General features: G+C 41.4%; 2 protein-coding genes across 2 annotated transcripts in view; one reads left to right on the plus strand and one right to left on the minus strand.

Moving 5' to 3' along the window:
* Positions 1-768: 768 nt before the first annotated feature.
* On the minus strand, positions 769-4143 carry sstr5 (somatostatin receptor 5). The gene is made up of 5 exons (XM_088373375.1): positions 3420-4143; positions 2784-2924; positions 2434-2706; positions 1830-1976; positions 769-1696 (listed from the first exon to the last, which is right to left on the minus strand). The coding sequence occupies exons 1-5, from the start codon at positions 3942-3944 to the stop codon at positions 1499-1501; spliced, it is 1284 nt and encodes a 427-aa protein (XP_088229501.1). The 5' UTR covers positions 3945-4143; the 3' UTR covers positions 769-1498.
* A 2961-nt stretch (positions 4144-7104) lies between these two features.
* Positions 7105-23565, plus strand: part of pkd1a (polycystic kidney disease 1a) — a 40915-nt gene continuing 24454 nt past the window's right edge. The window contains exons 1-15 of the mRNA XM_088372824.1: positions 7105-7610; positions 14473-14544; positions 14628-14696; positions 15997-16068; positions 16249-16412; positions 16552-16802; positions 16996-17256; positions 17333-17501; positions 18251-18428; positions 20403-20617; positions 20928-21049; positions 21134-21284; positions 21743-22005; positions 22493-22867; positions 23049-23528. Of these exons, the coding sequence (XP_088228950.1) occupies positions 7336-7610; positions 14473-14544; positions 14628-14696; positions 15997-16068; positions 16249-16412; positions 16552-16802; positions 16996-17256; positions 17333-17501; positions 18251-18428; positions 20403-20617; positions 20928-21049; positions 21134-21284; positions 21743-22005; positions 22493-22867; positions 23049-23528 (3117 nt within the window). The 5' untranslated portion in view covers positions 7105-7335. The remainder of the gene's footprint in view (positions 7611-14472; positions 14545-14627; positions 14697-15996; positions 16069-16248; positions 16413-16551; positions 16803-16995; positions 17257-17332; positions 17502-18250; positions 18429-20402; positions 20618-20927; positions 21050-21133; positions 21285-21742; positions 22006-22492; positions 22868-23048; positions 23529-23565) is intronic.

Here is a 23565-nt window from a genome sequence, read left to right on the forward strand (position 1 = left end):
AATGGACAATTTAGAGTCTTCAATTAAACTATAGGGTGACTTTGGTGCAGGCTGTGTGAGTTCAGATTGCACTCAGTGGAGGTTCAAATGTGCGTACGAATGTCGGGTCAATTTAACCCAACAATTCATTTATTTTTTGCAAAATGAAACCAACCTCAATTTTTAACCCAGCAGCTATAAGGGTCTATACAGCGGACACACGTAAACGCACACAGTGTTCTTTTCCCTGAATGACTTTCAAAATGAGGGAGATTCGTGTTTAATAAGCTTTGAACCTTTCCTTAGTGGAGGCTGTGATTGAAAGGATAATAATGACTACTCACCAGATGGCAGGAGGACTGAAGAGTTAATTGGGGATGATTTAACCCATCACTCCGGACATGCTGAGAGTCCAATGATGAATGCTTAGAATGGTAGACTATTATTTTTGTCTTGGCAGATTAAAACCCTTGGACCATTAACACAGTTTTATTTTACACTACAGAACACATGGAGCAAGTAAAACTGGTTGACATTGAAAACCCCATTCTATAAAATTATACGTACATAATAAGAATCAATGGGTGTTTTTAAAAGAATGTCCTCAGCCCTTCAGCGGGCTAATATCAGGACAGCCTAGTTCCGCTTCAGTTTGTCTCGTAGAATGTTTATTTTTATTTTCCTCCCCAAGCAACTCATCAAATAACGACAGTGAGACATTTGAGCAATCACAAAAATGTACTGTATTTTGGTTTCCTATAACATTCACAACTGTACACTGATGTCATATTCTTTATTTATGTAGCCTAAGGTAGAACACAATTGAGAATTTTGTAAGCAAATGTCACGTCAACACATCACTTCCTCACTGTTGTTTTGATTTTCTTAATTTACAATCCTTTAATTCACTACCATCACAGCTTCTGGAAAAAATATCCATATAAATGATGTCATGGTGTAGAAGTAAATGGTAAATGGCAAATGGACTGCATTTACACAACACTTAACCTGAAGTGAGTGAAGAACATTGAATTACATTAAAAAGCACATAGTCAACTGTAAACGTTTCTGGCAAATAACAAGCAGAAGGCTCAAAAATAGAAATACATCCACAAGGACACGTAACAATAAATGTACTAGCTTCATTACAATTCAACAAAAGTTAGCAAAAGAAAAGCATGTTTACTTATATAAAAGAAAAAGATAGTACAGTATTTTTTTGTTTCATTTTGTGTTCAAGTGTGAAAAATTAGAATAGTGGCATTTTGTCCTCTGTATCATATATTACAAATAGAACACACATTGGCAATTGTATTGGGTCTTTTTCCTTCCGCTTACTTGTTCTCCCATGTGGTTGAAGTTACCAATGTTTGCTCTGAAAATTGCTTCTTTTTTTTTCCAACACATTGCAATATGACTTAGATTATGTGGCCAGCAATATGCTTCCCGATTGCCAATTTTCACATGGACGTCGCCCACTTCTGTCATCCTCAACCTCCTCTTCAAGAGGCTATATTCCCTAAGAGACGGCAGACTCTCTCGTGACTGTAGAAATAGCCGGTATTTCAGCCAGGGTGTTTATGGAGGTTTCTGTAATTGTTGTCATGGTCCTGGGGAATTGTGTGACTGTGGAGGTAGACTGCTTGCATGCAGAGTCGCAGCAGTGCAAGTCAGCAGCTGTGTGAGAAATCTGGAAGCCTGAAGGCTGAGGAAAGATCTTCAACGAGGGGAAAGACAGATCACGAGAAGATGACCAAATAAGCTTAAGAAGAGGCTCTAAATTTAATAAAAGATGACCGAGCGTGCTTGTGACTCACACATATGCAGTGGAAAAAAGTAAACAAACATACCTGGCTGCTCTGGGGGCGATAAGACACCTGATGGGGAGGAGAGTAAGGAGCACAATCAGTTGGCATTGACCTCACTATACGGCGAGCGCTGGGGTCGCCGTCATCCACACAATGGGCCTTGCAACTCAACCTCTTCACACACAACACCTGCAGAACCACCACAACAGAGTGTTAATGACTCCAAACAGGTGCTGTGCTTAGAGAAGCCTAAAAAAACAAAAGAAGACTTGGTATTTATCTGGTTATACTAAATCCAGTGAAACAGGATATTGTACTTCACACAGATGATCAATTCTAAAAACAACCCACACTCGTTCAGCATCAAATCCGCAATTTATTTCTAAAAATGAATTATAACCCAAAAATTATTAAATCAATTCAATAATTGTGGTAGAAGGGTTTGTGTGTTAGTTATCCCAAGTTTTAATTGACCCTGGTAAGGTCACCCAGGGCAAACAGATCCTGGGTGAGGAAAAAAAACAAGGCATGGCTCAATGACCCCTATGAAGAGAAACACTTGAAGATAGCGTACTACATTGAGGGTCAAATATCGAGGGTCTACTACAGAGAGTAAAGTCTAGCTAAGAATAGTTAAGCAATATACTTTTCTGAAGCTCTGCTTGAAGTTGTCACAGAGGAACCCATAGAGCAGAGGGTTGGCGCAGGAGTTGGCATATGACAGGATGACGGCAAAGAAATATATTCCAGCGGTGGCACTGGACTCAGGGATGATGACCATGACGTTGATGATGTTGATGATGAAGAACGGCAGCCAGCAGAGGACAAAAACCACCACGATAACCACCACCATCCGCGTCACCTTACGCTCAGAACGCCGCCGTGAGGTGAAGCCCACCCGCACGCTGGACGATTTCACCTGCAGGAAAATAAAGACATGTAGGGATGGTATGAAGACACACACACGCAGACAAACACACACACTCACAAACACACCTTGATTACTATAAGGAGGTAGCAGAGGCAGATGATGAGCAGGGGTCCAAAGAAGCCTACTATGGCGGTGTAGAGAATAAAGGCTGTTGACCACACGTCTGTTGGCTCAGGCCAGATCATGTTGCACGAGTTAAATGTGTCCTAAAGCGACATTACAGAACTGGTTACTGAACTTGAACATGACATGAAGAAGAATAAGAGATTATAATCAGTTACATTTTACACACAGTTGAATTTCATTATTATAAAGAATGTATAACAAAACTCAATTCCAGTAGTTGGGAGGTTGTGTAAAATGCAAATAAAAATAGCATACAATGTTTTGCAATTTCTATTCAACCAACATTATAAATTTTACATTATATTGGATTGTCTATAAAGCACTGTTCCAACTGCTAAGCTTAATTCATGTTTATTGGAACCAACGTTCATTCAATTTTATTTTGATGCTAACACATTGCAGAAAAACTGAGACAGGTTTACGGTTTACCTTTTTTTTTTTGTTGTTTACCAACTAGGACAAAACAATACACAAGTACATGTTTGTGCATTTTTTGTATCTCTTGGGGATGAGGGAACAAAAATGATCCTCTCATCCAGGAATGACCCATGAACTGTAGGACAAGCAATTCATACCTGCACATCAGAGAAGATGACCACAGGCAGGACCACCACAAAAGAAACAGCCCACACTGTTGCGCTCACCATCTTGGCCACGCGTGGGTGCCTCCACTTGGTGCCCCGGATCGGGTGCACCACGGCCAGGTAGCGGTCAACAGACATAACAGTGAGGCAGAAAATCGACGTGAACTGGTTCATGGAGTCCGCGGTCATGACGAGCCGACACAGGAAGGACCCGAAGGGCCAGTAGGAGAGCACATTCTGCGTCGTGAGGAAAGGCAGCCCGATGATGTAGAGCTCGTCGGCGATAGCCAAGTTGAGAATGTAGATGTTGGTCACCGTTTTCATGTTGGCATAGCGGAGCACCACGTAGATGGCCAGACTGTTGCCGGCCAAACCTACCATGAAGACTGTGATGTAGATGATCGCTGTCAGCAGGGCGCTGCTCCCCTGGAAGGGGACACCCTGTGTCAATTTGCTGGAGCCATTGGCGAGGGCAGAAGTTGCCAAAGAACTATTGAGCACATCTTCTTGTTCCATAATCGAGTCCAAAAATTCTCTGGTTTGATGCCGACTTTATATCACCTTAATTGAGACGGTTGAGTGCGCGAGGTGGTTCTGTTATACGCGCGCAAATCGGAGCCTGCATGGAAAGCCCTCCAACGCGACTCAATATGCGCGTGCGCCACGGTCACATTACATAAATGGAAGGTGTTGAGTATCCTCCTGGAAGCAAAAACGTAGGATTTTCTTAAAGGATCGCGAGCCACTGTCTCTTCACTTCTTGGCAAATGTGATGGGAGTGCTCCAGCTGTGCGTCAATAGTCAGTCAGTGTCACGCTCGACTTTTACGCACGAGAAAGCTTGAATTATGGATTTTAACTGTGAGTAGAGGGAAGGCACAACAAGTTAATCCTCCCCGAAATAAATATAAAACAGGAAAATTAATCAAAATTGTAGGGAAAACAAGAACAACATACCTCATTAAAAATGTTCAGTAAGAATTATGAGAATAAAAAAAAACGAAAATATAAGCAAAACAAACAAATGTAATTTAAGGATAGAAATAATCATCACAAACATTAAGTTGTCCTGATCATTTACATGAGAAGAAGTAGAAAGAAGGATCATTTTCATATAATGTAATTTAATCAATAACGCTAAATACATGCCTCACAGAATTTCAATTTGAAAATCACTCAACTTACTATTCGCACTATTAGTAGTTTTTTTTTTATTTTACATTATTTCTGAAGATGCCATATTTATCTTAACAGCCCTTAAAAACATTTCAACAGCACCTCCGTGGGTGCACCATGGGGTCACACAGACGCACAGTTGTGCAAGGCGTCACCAATTGCCCACGTCACATGCACTGCCGACGACATCATCCGCAAGGGGAGCTCTTGCAGTTTACCTGGGTAAACGCCATTTGCGTGTGCCAATCTCATGCACAGACCAGTCTACGTACTAATAATTTCAAAATCGCAAGCACGGAAGAAAATACAGACGCCATATGAAAAAGCCTTGCGCTGATTTGAATCCCCAACCTCATAACTGAGAGGCAGATGTTCAAAACACTCATCCATCATGTGATCTAAAGGTCCTGTATCATGTATCATGACTAATTATATATGACATGTTACAGCATAGCAAAAATGGGTCTTTTCTGTTATTCTACAGACTATAGCCCACCTAATAGTTGTTTCCCCCCTTACCTAAAGAATTTTTTTCAGTAATATAAGCTCAATATGAAATCTGTCCATGTCCGTCATGTGAATACGTGTATCAAACAAACAGGCTTCTTTTCTCTCTGCAGGCGCGCACACGCACACACAAAAATAAGTTCGATCAACAGCTACAGACAAAACAGATACATCAATATGCTTATACGCTCCTGTAACCAGCACATCTACAATAACCTCCACCTGCACGGACTCCCTGGTGGTCTTTTTTTTTCTGATATTTCTTCTCTGCAGGGAACCATGGTAAGTGGAATGCCAACCACCCGTTAAGTCACGAACTCATCAAGCATGCACGCACACATGCTTTGGGTTGGAATATCTTTGTGTCAGGTGGGTTGGGGGAAAGCGCCTCCTAATATTGCGCCTGTGTCCACAACAATCCCCTGGAGCGAAACCATGACACTACACAAGGTTTGACCTTACTGACCTGTCAAGGGAAATTATTGTCCTGTGTGCACCCTTTTAATAATTTTGCAATTTTCCACCACAAGGACTTAAGAGAAGATGCTGTGATTGTTTTCCACAAATGGACCAACATTAATGGAGGAAAATTATAGCTGATGTTTATTCAAGCTGACCTTTGTCTCAAACATCAAGTACAGAACATTAAATGAGAGTGAGGGTGGAGAGAAGTGGGGGCGACAGAGAGCTCCAGAGGGAGAGAGAGCAAGAGACGCTTGTATGATTCATTCCTTGACAGTGTGCACAAATTAGTGGCCAGAAAGATTCCAAAGAGCAGGCTGAACAAGTGGGATAATTCACTCCAGGTTAGTCACTCTTGATCTAGGTATGTCGACCAAAAAGCACTTTAGTTTCTGATTTTGAAATGAACCCACAGGCCAAAACGAAATTGCGCCCCCCAGCGGCTCACTAGGAATTTTCACTGGACTTTAGATGGTCTGCCGTCAACTATCATCTGTTTTTGGAGTCCCAGTGAGTTCAAGTCATGATTTTTTAAACATAAATTAACATGCTGCAGTTCTTTTGCTTCAGACTTTATCACCATCATCCTTGGACAGATCCTCCCTCCCTCAGTGGAGCCCTCCTCCTTCCACCTCTTCCTGTAGCCCTACAATAACACATCTCGTGGCCTCACTAAGTACTGTTTTCCTGCATAGACTCATGGACCCTCCCCATAAGCAAACAGAAGCTAAGCTCATTTTACCTTCACCCGACCCAGACTGGACCTGTCCTAGCCAGAAAAATACTAAACAATATGTTTTATGATTAAGGACAAACTGATTACTCAGAGGAGGTCCACTCATCCTTTGGATGGGAATAAAATACGCATCCTTTTGCACAAGTAGCTCATTTTGTTCTTTCTTTATACTCCTTGCAAGTACTTCTTTAGCCCCGGAACAGAAAAAAAAAAAATCTGTTGTCATCCTTGCATACACCTTGACATATTACATCCAAGAATAGGCATACACCTTTAAGTCCTTCTCGAAACTGCTGCCCATGGCAAATTCTGCAAACACTTGGTGTAGAAAGAGGCAATTAAGCTTTCAAAACCGAACCGAGGCGTACTTCAGCAGTGCAGAGCTTATATGAAGTGTTAATATAACCAATTTATTTTTTCTTTCTTTAAAAAAAATAATTTGCTATTCTTTCTTATGGTTTCAATGTGGTTCATTGTTGATGGTTATAGCCTATAAATGTAAAATCGTGGAGGTTTGATGGTCTGGAACGTGTAAATGGCATTTCAATTTATTTCAATGGGGATATTTAATAGGCCTACGTATATGCAAAAAAATGCGTTCAAGGATTGGCCATGGAATGAATTAAACTTGTAAGTGTTTGTACTGTACTGTTTGGTGGATTTTTTTGTTTGTTTGTATATGTCATAAATACTGTCCAGTTGCAGTTAATTCTCAGCGGTGGTTTGCGGAACTGCACAGTGTAGAAAGAGGAGGAGGAAGAGGAGAGAGGAAGTTCCAAACTTTTTTTCCCTTTCTCGTCAGAGAAAGATTCCTCCGAGACGCTCCGTTAGTTTTTCAGAAGAACGGGAAAAGCGGAGGAAACTAAGCGCAGTTGATCTCGTCCTAAAGTAGATCTTTCATAAATTGGGGCTCTCCTCACATGAAATCCGAGGCAAAAAAAAAGAAAAGAAAAAAAGCGTGTTTGCTTTGGTCCTTCTCAGCCTGCGAGGACTTCCACCATCTGAGGCGATGAGATGTGAGTGAGCTATGCCTTGTGGAAATGGAGCGACTGTAACCACGCGAAAACATGGCGTCTGCGGGCCCAGCTTCTACTTCTTCTCCAGCCTGCTGGTGGCCCTGTGCTGTTTGGAGCCGTGGAGCCTCGGCTCGCAGACGGCCGCCGGCAGGAGCTGCACACCCTGTCCGGTTAACTGCAGCTGCGCGCCTGCGGGGCCCCAGCAGGGCTGCGTGGTCAACTGCTCCAACGTCGGCCTGGAGAGGGCCCCCGGAACGGCAGAGATCCCGCTGCTCACCACTGTGCTGTGAGTCCAATTAACCACACTATACTTCACTATGCTCTTGTTGTTTCCATTCGGGAATTGGCTCAGCAACAGTATTGTTCACATGGCAAGCAAAATTCAATCATCACTCTAATGACACAACAAATTTGCATCATTAACAGTAGCTCCATCTCTTTCCTCCTCCTCCTCCTCCTCCTCATCATCCCTACCAAAATAATCACCAAAATCATTTTGATATTACTCCAATTAGTATCACTATATACACCACATTACAAGTTCACTCCTTCTGCTATTTTCGCTTAGAATCTACGATATAACAAAAGATAGTTGATAGAAAATAGCTCCTGCCAATTAACCAATCACGATGATCATTAAACGAATATCTTGCTTCCTGTTTCACTAAAATAACTCCCTGTCGAAAGCGCTGCAAGAGATCATCATGTGTGCCACTGTATATCCACTTTCACTTTATTGACTCCCTTTTTTGGTTTTGTTTACAACAAATAATGTGAGTTTCTAACTGTGCCAGCGACATATTGACAGGCAGAAGAATAAATGCATTACCACTAGGTGGCGAAAGGTTTAATTGAACCTGCGTTGTTGCCATTCAGCACGCAGTAATAGCTTTGTGAACAATTATAGAAGCTCGGATTTCACACTCAGTCCGTTATTGAGAAACTGAGACATTTTCATTATTTTGGTATACTTACTTTTCGTGACATCTTTGTTTATTGGTCTACCATGATATTTCCTAGTGTGAAATATTTGCCTTGGCTCAAAAAAGATTGTGAAGCATGAACACAAAATATATTATCCGAATTGACGGCTTTGCAGAAATTCCAATGAGTCATCAGATTGAATTTTTGTGAAACTGCATAAAATTATAATGCATATTTTTTTCTAGTAATTCTTCGTGGTGCGTGTTTGCGCGCGCGCGTGTACGTGCGCGCGCGCGGGTGCGCTCGTGTTTGAGACTGAGTCCTCTAATATAGAGGTCGTGTTTTATTTTAGGATGTATGAATGTCTAGACTTGTCGTAATTCAGAGTAAAGTTAGTCACCAGAAAATTTAAACTGGACTTTGTGGCGTGGATCAGCTTGCTGCTCTCTAGTGCTGCAGCAGCAAGAACATTCTGTTCTGATCAGACCCGAGCCACATGTTGTCAATTATTTATTTCCCTTCAAACCATCTACTCTCATTTAACTTGTAGGTACTTGTAGCATGTATACTTACATAGAGATTTCATTCAACAGGCACTGGAATGAACCAGATGTAAAAGTAATTGACTGTGAACTTTCCTATCTTGCTTCCATCTTGCAGTCGGGCAGCATCAAATGAAATGATTACAATTCATTGGACCATGGTTATCCGATGCAAAACTAAAATCCATCCAGCCATCCATTTTCTATAACGCTTGTCCCCACGGGGGTCGCGGGCCTGCTGGAGCCTATCCCAGCTGTCTTCGGGCAGTTGGCAGGGGACATCCTGAGCTGGTTGCCAGCCAATCGTAGGGCACACACAGACAAACAACCATCCCACTCGCAATTTGGAGCGCCCAATCGGCCTACTATGCATCTTTTTGGAATGTGGGAGGAAACCGGAGTGCCGGGAGAAAACTCACCCAGGCACAGGGAGACCATGCAAACTCCACGCAGTGAGGGCCAAAGCCGGAATCGAACCAGCAACCGCTGTCAGAAATGTGCATGTACCATGAATCAATAGCCAAGAAGGAGTTCTCACTTTCAAAAAGGCTGGTGAACTTGCATTTCATTACTTTTAATTGAGGTGCAAAATTGTTGCTAATTGTGATTTGAATGCACTTATTTAACCTTGGGTGGTTTAATGATGCTTAAAACGTGCACACATGGTGTATGGATGACAGTGGTTTACTTGCTTGGATCTGTGGCTGTACAGGCAACATGGGTTCATCCCACGCAGTGACAGTGGCAACATGAATGGTTGTCCATCTATACGGGCCTTTTTAATAATAAGATTAAGTGTACTATTCGGAATAATCAAGTCAGGGGCAGGCAACTACGTGCACCGGAACATCCAGAGGCACAACGTGGTCCCAAACATAGTAGACTAGACTGCTAGACTGGTAGAAAAATGGAGTTACGCCCATTTTTGGGCATGGGCGCCAGTCTACCAAAATAGCCTTGGGCGCATCTGTATTGTCAAATCTACTGCGGTCCAGAGCACTTAGTGGGGTTGCCATGGCAACTGGATGCATACACACAGACACACACTGTCCCTCCTCCTTTCCAGATGAAGTAATCATTACAATCGCCTCTGCGCACACACACGCACATGCACACACACACATACACACACACTAGTGCATGTGCGCTTTCAAACGCAAATATTGAACACATTGACTGTGTGCAAGGGAGGCTTTTACCATGGCATGAGTCATTTGTGACATCAGTCAGAGAAGTGCAGACATTTGAGGGAAAACAAGTAATAATGCCATCATAGAGTGCATGGCATGGCCCTATCAACATCTATTTTATTTTTTAATTTATTATATAAGACCTGCAAATCAACCGTCAATCACTCACTCTATGTTTATAAATGAGGCTAAAACTGCTTCCAGTATCTTGTGCCCGTGTTGAAGCTGAGTACGGTATTAGAAACATATTGCGGTAGCTTTTCTACCTCCATCCATCAATTTTGTAAGGCTTATTCTGATCAGGGTGACGGGGAGCACAATTTGGAAGGGCAGACTACACTTTAGACTGGTGGCCAGTCAATCTCAGGGCGCATATTATGAAATGTCATATTTCAAAATCCATGCCACATATCTCAAAATAAAAATACACTATTACAATAGAAACTAAATACCAATTCAAAAGGATGTGTAAAGTGCAACTGGTGGCTACACAGCTTTCTTTTCCTTCCTAATGGAAATCATTTAATTGATCTGCATGTCAATATATTGTACAGTGTTCTCTGTCACTTTACAGATCTCATAGCTTAGGAATTGGCAAGGGGAGCAAAGTAAAGCCAGTTTTGCTTGAAGTGGAAAATTGTTCAATTTTCAGTTGCTGTGGATTCATCAGGCTATTGTTATGTCACCATCAATGTTTTTACTTTTGGTGTAAAATGTGGTTTGCACTGCTTTCATTGCTCTTTACTGATATTGCTGTTGATTCAGAAGGTGTTTTGTCTCTTAGTGTTTGATAAAAATGGATGATCTGATGACTGAGGTCTTCAGTTTGAATTTTCCTTCTTGGCAATAAAATACCATTTTGATGCATGCTGTGTGACCAAGGACTCACATAGTGAACATTTGTTTTAAAAAAATCAATAATAAATGAAGTTGTTGGATAATTGCATTCAAATGTTTGCCACAAAAATTTAAGAACAAAATATAAGTTGGGTTTCCAAATCTTCAAAAAAAGTAACATAAAGTCAAACAGAAATATAATAAGTGAAGTCAACATTTCTTTTCAGTACAGGACAGTAATGAGATGAATGAGAGCAGGCCTCATCGCAATTGTAGAGGAATGTTTGCTTTTTTTTTCCCTCTCACCAGAAGCACTGTATTCCTAAATATTTTTATATGCAATACTAAATGATTATGGAACAGCCTGACACAATTTCATTTACCAGAAACAGCGTCCAATGAGCACATGACTGCGGTGCAGTTTTTTTCATTCTTCCTGCACGCGTTGACGACATGGTCATTATGCGTGTGTGTGTCTGCGTATGTGCATGCGCGCGTGTAAGGCTTTATTTGAGTGAGTGTGTTAAACCGCTGCACACAGCTGCCCAATGTATTCCAGCTGGATACCAGACAATGCAGACAGCAGCAGCTGGAAAAATGGACAGAATGTTCTGGAGAGGAGTGGAGAGTGTTTGTGACCCAACCGGGCCGTTGAATTAAACATTAAGACGTTTTAGACCAAACGTCTTCAATCAATGTCCTCCTCATGCAGACGAGTGCTCTAGAACTCTGTACAAAATGCCCTCCCTTGGAAATTGTATATGAATGAGAAGTATAAAAAAAAGAAAAAAACGCACTGAAGTCTCATAACGCTCAGCATATTTGACCTCTACCGAGATAGCATGCAAATACGTTTGGGCCTGGGGGATGTGAAGTTCATAGGAAATGCAATGGGAGCAATGGGATTGGGAATATGGTTCTTTGAAATGTTGTCGTGGCAGCGTTCATTGCCACTTCTTTGCTTATCATATGCTTTCTATTCGCAATGTCACCCTGGCTTCATCAAGCCATTTTTGGCAAATGAGCTGGAGCCAATTATGAGGGACTTTTGAATTCTTAATTCAAGAAACCACTATTTAATGTTGAAAGCAAAACTGAAACAAGTAAATATTATGTATATTAAACTTTTGATTGTTTTTATGGTAGGATTAATTGATTAATTGGATAAAAACGTTTTAATTTCCATCACTTAATTCAAAATATGACTTCAATTTAAGCACAAATAAAGATACATTTTCTGATTTGATCTGTAATGTCTGAAAATATAGAAAAATCTTGATCATTGTTTTACAAAGTAAAAGTAGATGTTGATGAGATTAGTTACTGTTGAGAGGCTGAAGTTCTAAGTATACGGACAATTTTAAACCAAACAAGCTCTGTAACAATTAATCAATCCTCAAAAATGATTATCGATGAGTTTGATAATCAATTAGTTCTTGATTCCTCCATAAATTGCTGAGCCATTAATGAAAGGCAAGCCATAAAATATATTTGTTTTCAAAATTAAAAAAAATTAAAAAGCAGGGGTGTGAACAATGAGACAAAAAAATGCCTACTTTGTACAATTTGGCCTCTTCCTCGCCACATTTATTCATCCGCTGCATCTCTTAACACCTAGTTACTCGTCTCTTTTAACACCATCATCTTTTGAATGTCACATTCACCCAGAAGCGGGAACATGGAAAAATAAGGAGGGCCGAAAGACAGGGTGAGGCAGCAGCAGAGGGAAGGATGGATAAAAGCGACCACAGAGCAGTCTGTGTTTAGTGGGTTAGTGGAGCGCTGCTCTCCACTCTTGGAGACTTTGACCACTTCGCCACCCTGATGCAGAAAATCCGATCTCTTATATGACCAGACCTGCTGCACGTATTCTAGACTGCCTCTATTTAATCTCTGTCATTTAAACCTCCATTAATATCACTAGGGGGAATTCTCATCTGTTCTGAGGAAACATATCTTTTCCTCTATTCATATTCTATCCAGTGTGTGTGCTTCTATCCACCAGCACAGAATAAGTGGCACCAGACAGGCCATATAAGGAGTGGTTAGATCATTGGCCACACCGTTCGTAAAACAGAACCATATGTGTGCTGCGGGTGTTTGCGAGCAGCACTATAGCTCGAGTGTGCCTTTGCCCCGTGCGCACGTCTAATTAAAACCACGTGTGACCAAAGGTAGCAGAGAGAACAGGAGCCTGTTGCTATAGATATGTTGAAGGTCAATTTATATGGCTGTGACAAAATCCCTTCATGTCTCATCCAAGCAATCTTCCCACTAACAGAAAGTCCGATCGTTTCTGAATCGGAGCCGACTTGGACGCACACACCTGCCGTGGAGAGCGTTACATCAAGCGAGGTGTCAGCCCAATGTGTTAAGCATCAGCTCGTAGATCAAGCGTCTTTGCGCTGCTCTCTTGTTTTATCGGGCTGATGACTTTAGCAGAGGAAGAAGGCTCTCTTGCTCTCCATCTTTCTTACACAGCTAGTCTGGAATGTTCAGATGTTTCCTTTTGGGAATGGGCGTCCTGCTCGGTTCACACACACTAGAAAGAGAGTGAGCAAGAGGTGCGTTCCCATACACTCAAAGTCTCATTTGCAGGTTGTTTTAATACCCCCTGAGGTGATATTAGTGTCTACTGTGCACATAATGAGGGTGCAACATGCTCGGCACAATGTGCTCTTTATTAGTTCATCATGTAACTTGAAGCCAGCTGTAAACTGCCGTCTTGCAATGGCACTGTCCTCTCGCAACCTCGGGCTCGCTCCATTTCTTCTTCTCTCTTTGTTTCACCGACCTCACGTGCAGCTCAGCCAGTACTGCGAAGCCTCAATGAAGCTGAAATCACTCAAGTGTGTTCCACACCAGCCCTCCTTGTTTGTGTTGGCAAAGATTCGGCTCTTTTCACTTCCTTTGTCGTGATTAATTTACCACCAGGATGAACACTGAAATGTGTTGTTACGATGTCATTTTCATACAATGTGGTAAAGATGCTTTCGTGCAAAGGCAATGTTTTTATGTTTAGGAATGTAAAATATCCACTAAAATAACTGTAATGTAAATAAGTGTGATGTCACAAGTAAATTGGAGGGATGATGTGTTATCAAATTCCTGATTAAGGCAGCATCACATTCCTTGTGAGTTGTTCATTTCATAAAAAATGGAGTTGTATCTTGGCAGTGCGATTGCATTGAAGAGGGAAAAAAAAGAGTGATGAGAATATTCTCACACAAATGTAACACAAAGACGCAGCTGCTGTCACTCTCGAGACCCGCCATACATTCATCGAGTAACAAAGTTGTTGGTCTCAACACACGCATGCTCACATGATGATCGAACAGAGCCACAAACCTTTGTATACAACTTTAGAAAAGGGGTGCCAAACTTGTTTTCATTGCAGGCCATTCTGTAGTTGCTCGGATATGACAGTGAAACCACAGAAATATATATTTGCTTGGCATGTAACAGTACACCAAAAGTCACAGTTAGGTACAGAGGCACTTTTATGCCATTTAGGTACTTGATGTCATTTCATTTCCAAGCACTGCAGTCCTTGTAATTCTAAAGCCTGCAATGTATTTACAACATCAAAAATGTGTTTTATATATAGATATATATGGTCTGGCCTTTTTGTCAATTTGATGTTTTTTTTCCACAGAGATCTTTCTAAGAATCACATCTCCTCCCTTGATACAACTCTGCTAAATCGACTCCCTGGTCTTCGAGAGCTGTGAGTATACAGACAACATGTGTTTGTGTTTGTGATCTCATCTGTGCACTATTCAGTCAATCACGCAGCTCTCCATTTTACAGATATTTACAAGGTAACAGGATTGTAATTCTGCCCAGAGGAGTATTCTGCTGCGGGCCTTTGTCAATCCTGTGAGTACAATCTTAAATGATCATCTAGACAAAATTAACGAGATGTAAATTATGGCTTTATTGAAAGTGGTTGCACATATAACAAAATATATTGCAACAGGTTTGCAACAAGTCAATGAGCAAACATTGCTATGCCATATGGAGCTCAAGCTCCTGGCGTTAAAATAAAAGTCTTTGGGAGTTTTTTTTTTGTATGTTTTTAAGAAGAAAAGATTATATTGTTGAATAGAAACAACTAACGAAAATTCAGTATATATTATTTGTTTTTATTCACTTCTATGGCGATGTCAAATGATGTCTTATTGTGAAAGCACCAAAAAAGATTGAGGTCTTTTGCCCTGCACGAATATTAAATCACCCTTCCACACAAATTAAGATAAATTACAGCTTACTGCTCGAGGCTTGCTGCACACCTCTCCCTCTTCCATCTGTAAAGCCATCTGTTCTTCTATTCATTAGCTTATTTCTTCCATTTCTTTATTTCTTCCACCAATTTAAAAAAAGGTTTGTGTGATGAGAAGGGCCGGTGGTTTCCATCTGCTCCTTCCAAAACCACCACAACAACAGCCCCATTATGTAGCTTGCTGGGTTGGAGGCTGGAAAGAAGCATGACCGAGGAAGGCTAAGAGCAGAGAAATGAATGTTTGCTGGATTAATATAGAATGAAGTTTGGTATTAGTGCAACACACATGCACTTAAATGTATATATGTAGCTGCAATCATAAATATTTTGTCATGGGCATGAGCTACATACATATATGGCATTTGCCACAATGACAAATCGCAGCCTTTGTAATTAGCAATTTGCGTCTTATCATATTGCAATTTTTTTTTTTTTTTAATCATTTTGTAATTATATTGCCAGTGCAATTAATTGTTCAGCTCCAACGGATAATCACCGTTTTTTTTTTAACCCATTATATGGCGCATATATTGTACATCAATTTCAATAGAGTGTCAGATTTGTTTTCAACGCAGGCCTCTCGGTAGTTATGGTTGTCCTCGGGGAAGACCACTATATAGGTGAATATAGTACAGTAGAAATAAATTAAAAAAAAGAAATAATAATAATAAAATAAATGATAATAGATAAATAAAAAATATTCTTTCTTTCTTTCTTCTTTTCTCATTCTGAATATTCAAATATTGCAAATAATACAAAGCTTCCTGTTGGTTTTCAGACAAAGTCCTTGAACAAAACCACTGGCAGATGCAATTTGCAATCTTTTCTCATCCTCAGCAGAAATAGGATATTTTTCCTCTCGCTGTCAACATTGATTGTCTGCTCTATTTCCACCAGTGACTTGAGCAACAACCAAATCACCAAGATAGAAGAAAGAATATGTGATGACCTGTGCAATTTAACACTCATGTAAGTAAGCCCGACTCTGTTATAATACACCACTTGTTTTTTTGCTTCAGTTGCTTCATCCAGAATTGCACATTTTATTTCTGTCAGATGCCAACTGTAGCAGTTACTGCAAATGTATTGTGTTCAAAAAATGGATTGGCTCATTTTTGTTCTGCTTTGTCATTGTCTTTTCCTACGCAGTGACCTAAGCAGTAACCCCTTTGAGTGCGACTGTAAGCTCTTCCACTTGGTCAACTGGCTCCAGGAGAAAGGGGTACGCGTTCGTCGGCCCGATGCCATGCTCTGTAATCAGCCTCCTGAGCTCCGTCGCCAACCTCTGCTCAACGTCAGAGTGCTCACTTGCGGTACGAAGCAATAAACTTTCTGCCTCTGTCCAATTTCTGCTTTACCACCGACGATCTATCCTATTTCCATTGGTGGAAGCATTGAGAGAGCGTATCGTATTTAATGTAGGTCAAAGTATTTAATCACGTCTTTTTCCAGGTCTGAATTACGCCGCTTGTCTTGAGGACGGCAGCAGTGGAGGAGGGGGACGTAGCGAACTTGTCATCTTCTCGTCCTCCACGCCGGGCAACTTCACGCGGGAACAATGTAACAGCATGTGTTTCGCTGCGTCACACCGCTATGGAGGCCTGGGGGCCAGGCAGGAGTGTCTCTGTAGTACAAACTCTGAGCCCAACTTCATCAGTGAATCTCAGTGTTCTGCTGCCTGTACCAACCCCAGTGTCATGAAGGTATACGCTGACATCTTTAGTACTTTGTTGCTCATTTTCAGTGTACATACAATAGATCACTACTAACCAGGCAACACATTTCATGCAACATTTTGTGTTTTGGAATTGTAATCATGTCAGTGTTGTAGGAGGACAAGATCTTTTATTTTAATTACAGTTCTCTCTGTTCTGTTGTCTCTGCTCTGGTTCTCAGGAATGTGGGTGGACTCTAGCCCACGATGTATTTGCAGTAGACTTCTCCATCTTATTGAAGCCCCTCCCACTTCAAAGCGTTCACAACAGCATCAGTTTCTCAGCTGCCTCCTCCGTCACACCAGTAACGCTATCCTGGGAGTTTGGCGACCTTTCACCTCGTGTCAACACCTCAGCAACCGAAGTCACCATGGCGACGCACAAATATGGACTTCCGGGAAAGTATGTGGTCAGTTTGACAGCCTGGGCTGGACACAAGGAGGTGAGATTTTCTTTTTGTTGTTGATAATGTAATAACGGTGCTGCTTATGATTGATCATCCATTTATATGTGTTCAGGTTGCTGCACGTGGAGAAGTGACTGTGGCACTTCCTCCTAAACTGGAGCTGCACTGCCCAACTCTTGCTGTGGCCAATGGGAGTCTGGAAATCACGCTTGTTAGCTGGGGAGCTCTTGACCTAAATGTAGACTGGGAGATCACAAAAAATGATGTGCAAGTTGCAAAAGGTGAGTGAAAACATTCCATCCAATCCATCAAGCTCTTACAAGCACAGTATGTTAAATATGTACCACGTGTTTTGACCACGGAAAGATCTTAGGTTGAATTATACATGCATGGCACCAGACTTTAGAGTACAGAATGGATAACACTTAAGAGTTCTTTCTGTCATACAACACGTCATCTTTATTATTGGTATAGCGTTGTCACCAAAATGTACAGACAGCATGACCTGTGACGAAAGGTTCATCTTTGGGAAACAGGCTTGGTTAAGATGGGGCTTTTTGTATGTATAATTTATCCTGCAGTCCTATTCCGACTGACTTGGAATGATAAGCGAGTTACAACATGCATTGCAGGCTTTCTACATATAGGGCCGATGGACACTTGAGCATCTTCAATGGTTTTTTTTTTTTTACCAATAAGGAGACATTGTATGTATACAGATTGAGTCACACACATTTATTTGGATGATATGGCCTTTAGTGAGACTTGCAGCAAGAGTCGGGGTTTTGAAAGGCCACTTAAAATAAAATAGCTTTTTTAATGTCACATATGGAGTATATTTCTGGAAATAAAAGCTGCAATGTTATCTTTTATGTCAAATCCATGTTTTCCATCTGAAGCCAACATTAAGGAATTGGGCAAACTGTTTGCATACTTTTGGAAGGGAGTGCATTTTTTTGCTGTTCCTTGCACAGAAAAAAGTTCTATTTTGTCAAAAATGTTGTTGCTTTTTTCCTTCTCCTTCTGCCAGCTTCTCCTCACTGTCCAAAAGATGGGGTCTACCACATCGAGTCTTCATGCTGTTTCCAGATTGTTCCAGGGGAAATGAGCTGGACTGATGCTCATCAACAATGTTTAGATCGTGGTGGAAATCTGGCAATAGTCAGAGGTGACACGCTGCGCAACCTGCTGGCTCATAAAATTACACAGTGAGTGTTTCTGTCCAGATTAAGTGTTTTCAACTTTATCTCTGGGATCTCTTTTTGCATCGCTGTGTGTCTTGGTGTTTATCAAACTGACACAAAAAGAAATAATTGTGGCCATGCTTTGATTAGTATTTCAATGTGACATTTTCTAATATGTGTTTTGAAGACATCTTTTTCGAGACATTAGAGGTACGTCGAAAGACACTGTACCAAAAATAGTGTGTTCAGCAGATGTGCGCCTGAGTAAAAAAAAACAGCCATAGATATAAATAGGTTGATGCCACATGCTTCTTTGAGATGTACACCTACGACGATGCTAATTTATTGAAATAAGCTGTCCATCTTTTCCTTTACCTTTGATAGCAACATCCCCACTGCCACTGTGGCCGCCATGTTAAGCCAAATAAACACACTGGTCAATATAAACATTACAAAAATCCTTAAAAAAAATGGGTTAAGTGCTTCGTCAACAATTGGAGTCACATCAAGCATGTCCAGCAAATTATTTTGAAATAGTATGTATTGTGAAAAGTATTTTATAGATATAGAAAACAGAATGATTTTGAGGTTGCCAGAACATCTGCGATATGAAATAAACCTTTTGCCAAGTCTAGTCGTTCTTATATATATCAAAACAGCATATCTCTGGCGTCTGCGGAATTCTCACATCTCCAAAAACATAAATTTTTAGGGGAACCCCAAAACTGAACGACTTGTTCAACCATTAACATTGCATTGTGAAAGACATCAAGCCATTTTCAGCTTGGTCAATCATTTGTAAAAATAACAATAGTATACATTTCTGAAAAAATATGCAATTCACCAAAATATGACTTATGAGGTTTTGGCGATATCAAAACACATTTCAAACAACCATTTGAAATATCTAGAATATTTATAACTAGTAATGATGTGACCTTTCCCGTCTGTTGCACTACTTTTTCCCCATTTCAGTGAATGGTGGGGTTTTTTTTCGTTTTTTTTTAAAGAGATGCAAAGACAAGACAGCAAAACATTCAATTGCTACTCAGCAATTTATTTCTCAGTTACAAAGAACAAAGTGGTTTGGATGACATAACCAAATGTACTTAGCTGTATGTGTTGGGAATGTAGTTTATGTGAGGTGATTTTCATCAGATCAGCATTGTTGGATTCATCTTCTTACAGTTGAGACTGTAAGTTTGGTGTTTAGTGTTGATGTTCAAGAACACCACATCTGGAAAAGCACAGCTGCGTGATAACTTTGACACCCTACGAGGAAGAGACCTGTGTGTGTGTCCGAGTGTGTGTGTGTAAATTGCTGTAGACCGAAGCCAAAGAGAGAGGAAAAAACTGCCGTAATGGAGTTTCTCCCCACCCAGCTTCCTCGTATGTCATGCCGCCCCGTTGCTTACATAAGGACTTTTTTTTCTTTCCTTGTCTATTTGTTTTTTGTCCCGAGACTTAGTTGTTTGTTTACTTTGCTTGTATTTTAACCTCTGTCTTCTTCAAACGTCGTTTTCACAGATGTGACAAGCGGGCAAAATATTGGTGAGGGGTGACTGAAATGCCTTTCTCAAGACCCTAAACTAAAAGGATTTCAAATAAAAAACATTATTGTTGCGACTTTGACACGTATCTCGAAGAGAATTGTGTTTAGTCAAATAGATTGTATGAGCTCATTTTAGGGATTGTAATGACAAGGACATATTGTTGGGCATCTATCAAAGCATACCGTCAAGCACTGCTCTCAAACCTTTTCGTGCTGATTGCACACAATTGATTTACAATTTCTCGCTCATCTACCAGCCAATCGCTATGTCTGAACATCTTTTAAAAGGAGCTGTTAGACTTGACACTAATCAATACAGGAGATGGGTGTTTAATCATTTGAAACTCTTTCCTTGTGTTTGTCAACTTTTCAACTTGACTGACCGCAGTTCTGAGAGCAAAACATTTGTTGCGTTAATCAATATAGCCTGTCTTTTGCCTCACCAGGGAGCGAGGAGTGTGGCTCGGATTGAGCGACGTCACGTCTCCGGGCAGGCTGCGCTGGGTCAACGGCTCTGAGGCCCAGAATGGAGAGGAAGGCCTGCCACCTCGTTTCCCAATCTCCCGCGGCAATTTTTGTGTGTCCCTTGATCAGCGTGCTCAGACCAGTTTGCACCCGTGCAACACCAAGCGGGCATTTGTCTGTCAGTATAGCCCTCAAGGTAAGTTTTTAAAAATAGAAACGTTATTATGGAATAATGAATAAATGTGTTTTTGTTTGCTTATATAACAATACTTGGGATGGCCAAAATCATCCATTTACCAACTTGTCAACTGCTGGTTAATATTTGTGAAGACTTGGAATGTTTTGTATCATCTCCCCAGTATTTCAGGATTTTTAATACATTTAGCCCACTTTTGGCAACTCTCCTGCATACTTCAGAAACTGTTTCTTATTTTTAGAAATTGAATGCATTTCTGGTTTGGTTCATCGTCTTATTTCCTTTGTTGTTGTTTTTTCCCCTCTAATAGTACGAATTCCAGATGGAGGGATCCACATGGTTGGCCTGGCAGTCTTTCCTTCCCATAATTCATTGCATCTGGCACATGTTGCTTCACTCTCGACTGCCCAGACAGCCAGCACTGGCATCGAGGTGAGAAGGAATATCAGCGTGTTCTCGTCTCATCAAATCTTCTTCCTGACGGGTTTCTATTTTGTTATGCTCCTTCTTCTTCAGTTGCTGCTGTTCCCGGCGCTGAGCTTTGTTCATGCGGGTCGTCTGTCTTCCCTTGAGTTTGTCGTTCAGGAGCGTAGCTCACTCGTCCACATCCGATTCCAGATCTACCGCCCTCATTGTAATTATCCCGGCTTGCATCTGCTCCTGCCGGGTGAGTCTCTCCCTCGAATAACCTGTGAAAAATATTCCCGCTATGCATCAACCGGTGCTAAGAAACAAACCTGTGCTCACAAGTTGTCTTAAGTGGTTATTTCGGGAAACCTTTGAATGAACAGCACCTCCTGTCCTTTTTCCCCCATGCATCTCTATGAATGTGCTGAAGGAAGAATGATGATGTGATGATTAAAAAGGTGTAATGCACGCTGCCAAACATTATTATGCCCCTCCCACATAGCTAACCAAAATATTAGGAACACAGAGTTTCTCACAGCATCGTTCATTTCACTTGTTTTTTGTAATACAGGAAGAACAGTAACTGTGTCAATCCTAGAAAAAATATTCTCATCTTTATGGACTTTCTGATACATTTGTTTTTGTATCTCATTTTGTCTAACTCTATTAGTATTCTCCAATGTTAGTGATCCTAAAATAAATTGTGTTCTGCTTTAGGTTGTCATGGTCCAGTTTGCGCACCAGTGGCGATATGTGTTCCAGATGTTTCCAGAAACGCCGACCCGCCCTCTTGCCCCCGACTACAACAGTGGTGTCCATTCCAGCAACAATGCCTGGACCTCTCTAGTCCTTGTCAGCCATCTTCCTGCCCTAATTGCACCGAAGGTCAGCACCTTCCTCCTGGTGTTCTTAGGCCTCGATATACCTTACAGGACGAGGTGGCCTTCACACTGCCTGCAGGACCAGCAGCAAATGTTCTGGTGAGAGAACATTATTTTTAGTCAGCATTTTCAGTGATTGTCTTTGGATGGGAAATATTTCAAATGGAAATAGCTAATGACTTCCATTTGACACTGTTTACGGAGAGATCGGATAAACAGCTAAGGGATTGCAGCTGTTCGCCAGTCCACTGCAAAGAATCAAGTTGAGCTGAGTTTAGCTTTTTTATTAAAGGGTACCCTCAGAACTTGACACAATCCTTTCAGGACACTTTTCAAACTCTGATTTGTTGTGACTTTTAATTAATGTTAACTATTGGTAATAATAGAAATGGAATTAATCTGTTGCATAAAGCTTTGGAATACTGTTGCCAAGTATGATGTTTTCATAAACATTACAGCATCGTCAATGTCAGAAATATACAAACAGCTGGTGTTAATATAAAAAAAAAAAATGGCCCTGAATCTTACCATTGATGTAATGTAGATCTTCTTTTAACATCCACTGGCTTAAACCCCGCTTTCTCAGGTGCAAGAGCAGTTAGAAGACCTCTTGGTTTCCGCTGGTGACGTCATTGGCCTTCAACACGACGCTGACCCAGGCTCGCTCCTTCGATGCCTGTCCTCCCCAACCTCACTGTGGCGACAGCTTGTTTTAGCCCTCAACCATTCCGAGTGGATCATGATGAACACCAGCAGAGAGTCGGCAGACATTTCAGATGGCCACAATGTTGACCCTCGACCCCATCTTGACTTGGACTCCCTGCTGGAGGCTGGTGAGGGACAATGGCTGGAGCAAGTGGTGTGCCCCATCAGAGTGCTCTATGTGGGACACAGCGAGATCTCGCTGCAGGGAGCGCAGCTGTCTGCCGGCCTGTCCCAGCCTGGACTCTACACCCTGCAGGTAAGACACACAAGTATGCCAGATCTCAGCATGCATTTGACCCATATCAAACATAGCGGGGGCCACACACACAGAATGTCTACTATGACTCATACCAGTCTTAGATAAAACCAACAATCTGAATATTACACTCGTAATAAGGTTTGCAATAAGTGAGCTGACTTTGTTCACTTTATTCCAGGTGACCTCTGCTGAACCCTCCTATAGAACCTTCGCATCATGCCCGTTGCAAATTATTCCTCCTTTGGGGTTGACCATTTTACACCCGCCTCTCTGGAATGGAAGCCTCTATCTGCAGTCCAACAACACGCACGTGCTCCTCCATGTCCAGTCCCGATACGCCACAAGGGTATCTCAACGAGGAAGTAATCACAGTGTTACCTTTCAGCCAAATTGTCCTTCAAGTTTTTTAGCCGGCAGCCCCACACTGTGCAAGCCCAGCTCACGTTCAGGGATGGAGGTCACAGAACCGAGCCAGTACGCAATAGTGGATCTAAATTTAGCGGCAGAGGAGCAAGAGGGGCTAATTCAGGTGGAGCTGCAAGCCTATAATAATCTGACACAATCCAGTTTGACTGTGATTGTTCACGTGGAAGAACCACTAAAAGGGCTGGTGGTCCAGCCCTATCCAGCTCACAGGGTGCTGATGGAATCAGTTGTGGTGAGTTTGATAGTTTTGTCTTTATTTCTGCTTTGTA

Source organism: Syngnathus floridae, chromosome 4, assembly GCF_059516105.1.
Source record: "Syngnathus floridae isolate MCC-2025c chromosome 4, RoL_Sflo_1.0, whole genome shotgun sequence".
Taxonomy (NCBI): Eukaryota; Metazoa; Chordata; class Actinopteri; order Syngnathiformes; family Syngnathidae; genus Syngnathus; species Syngnathus floridae.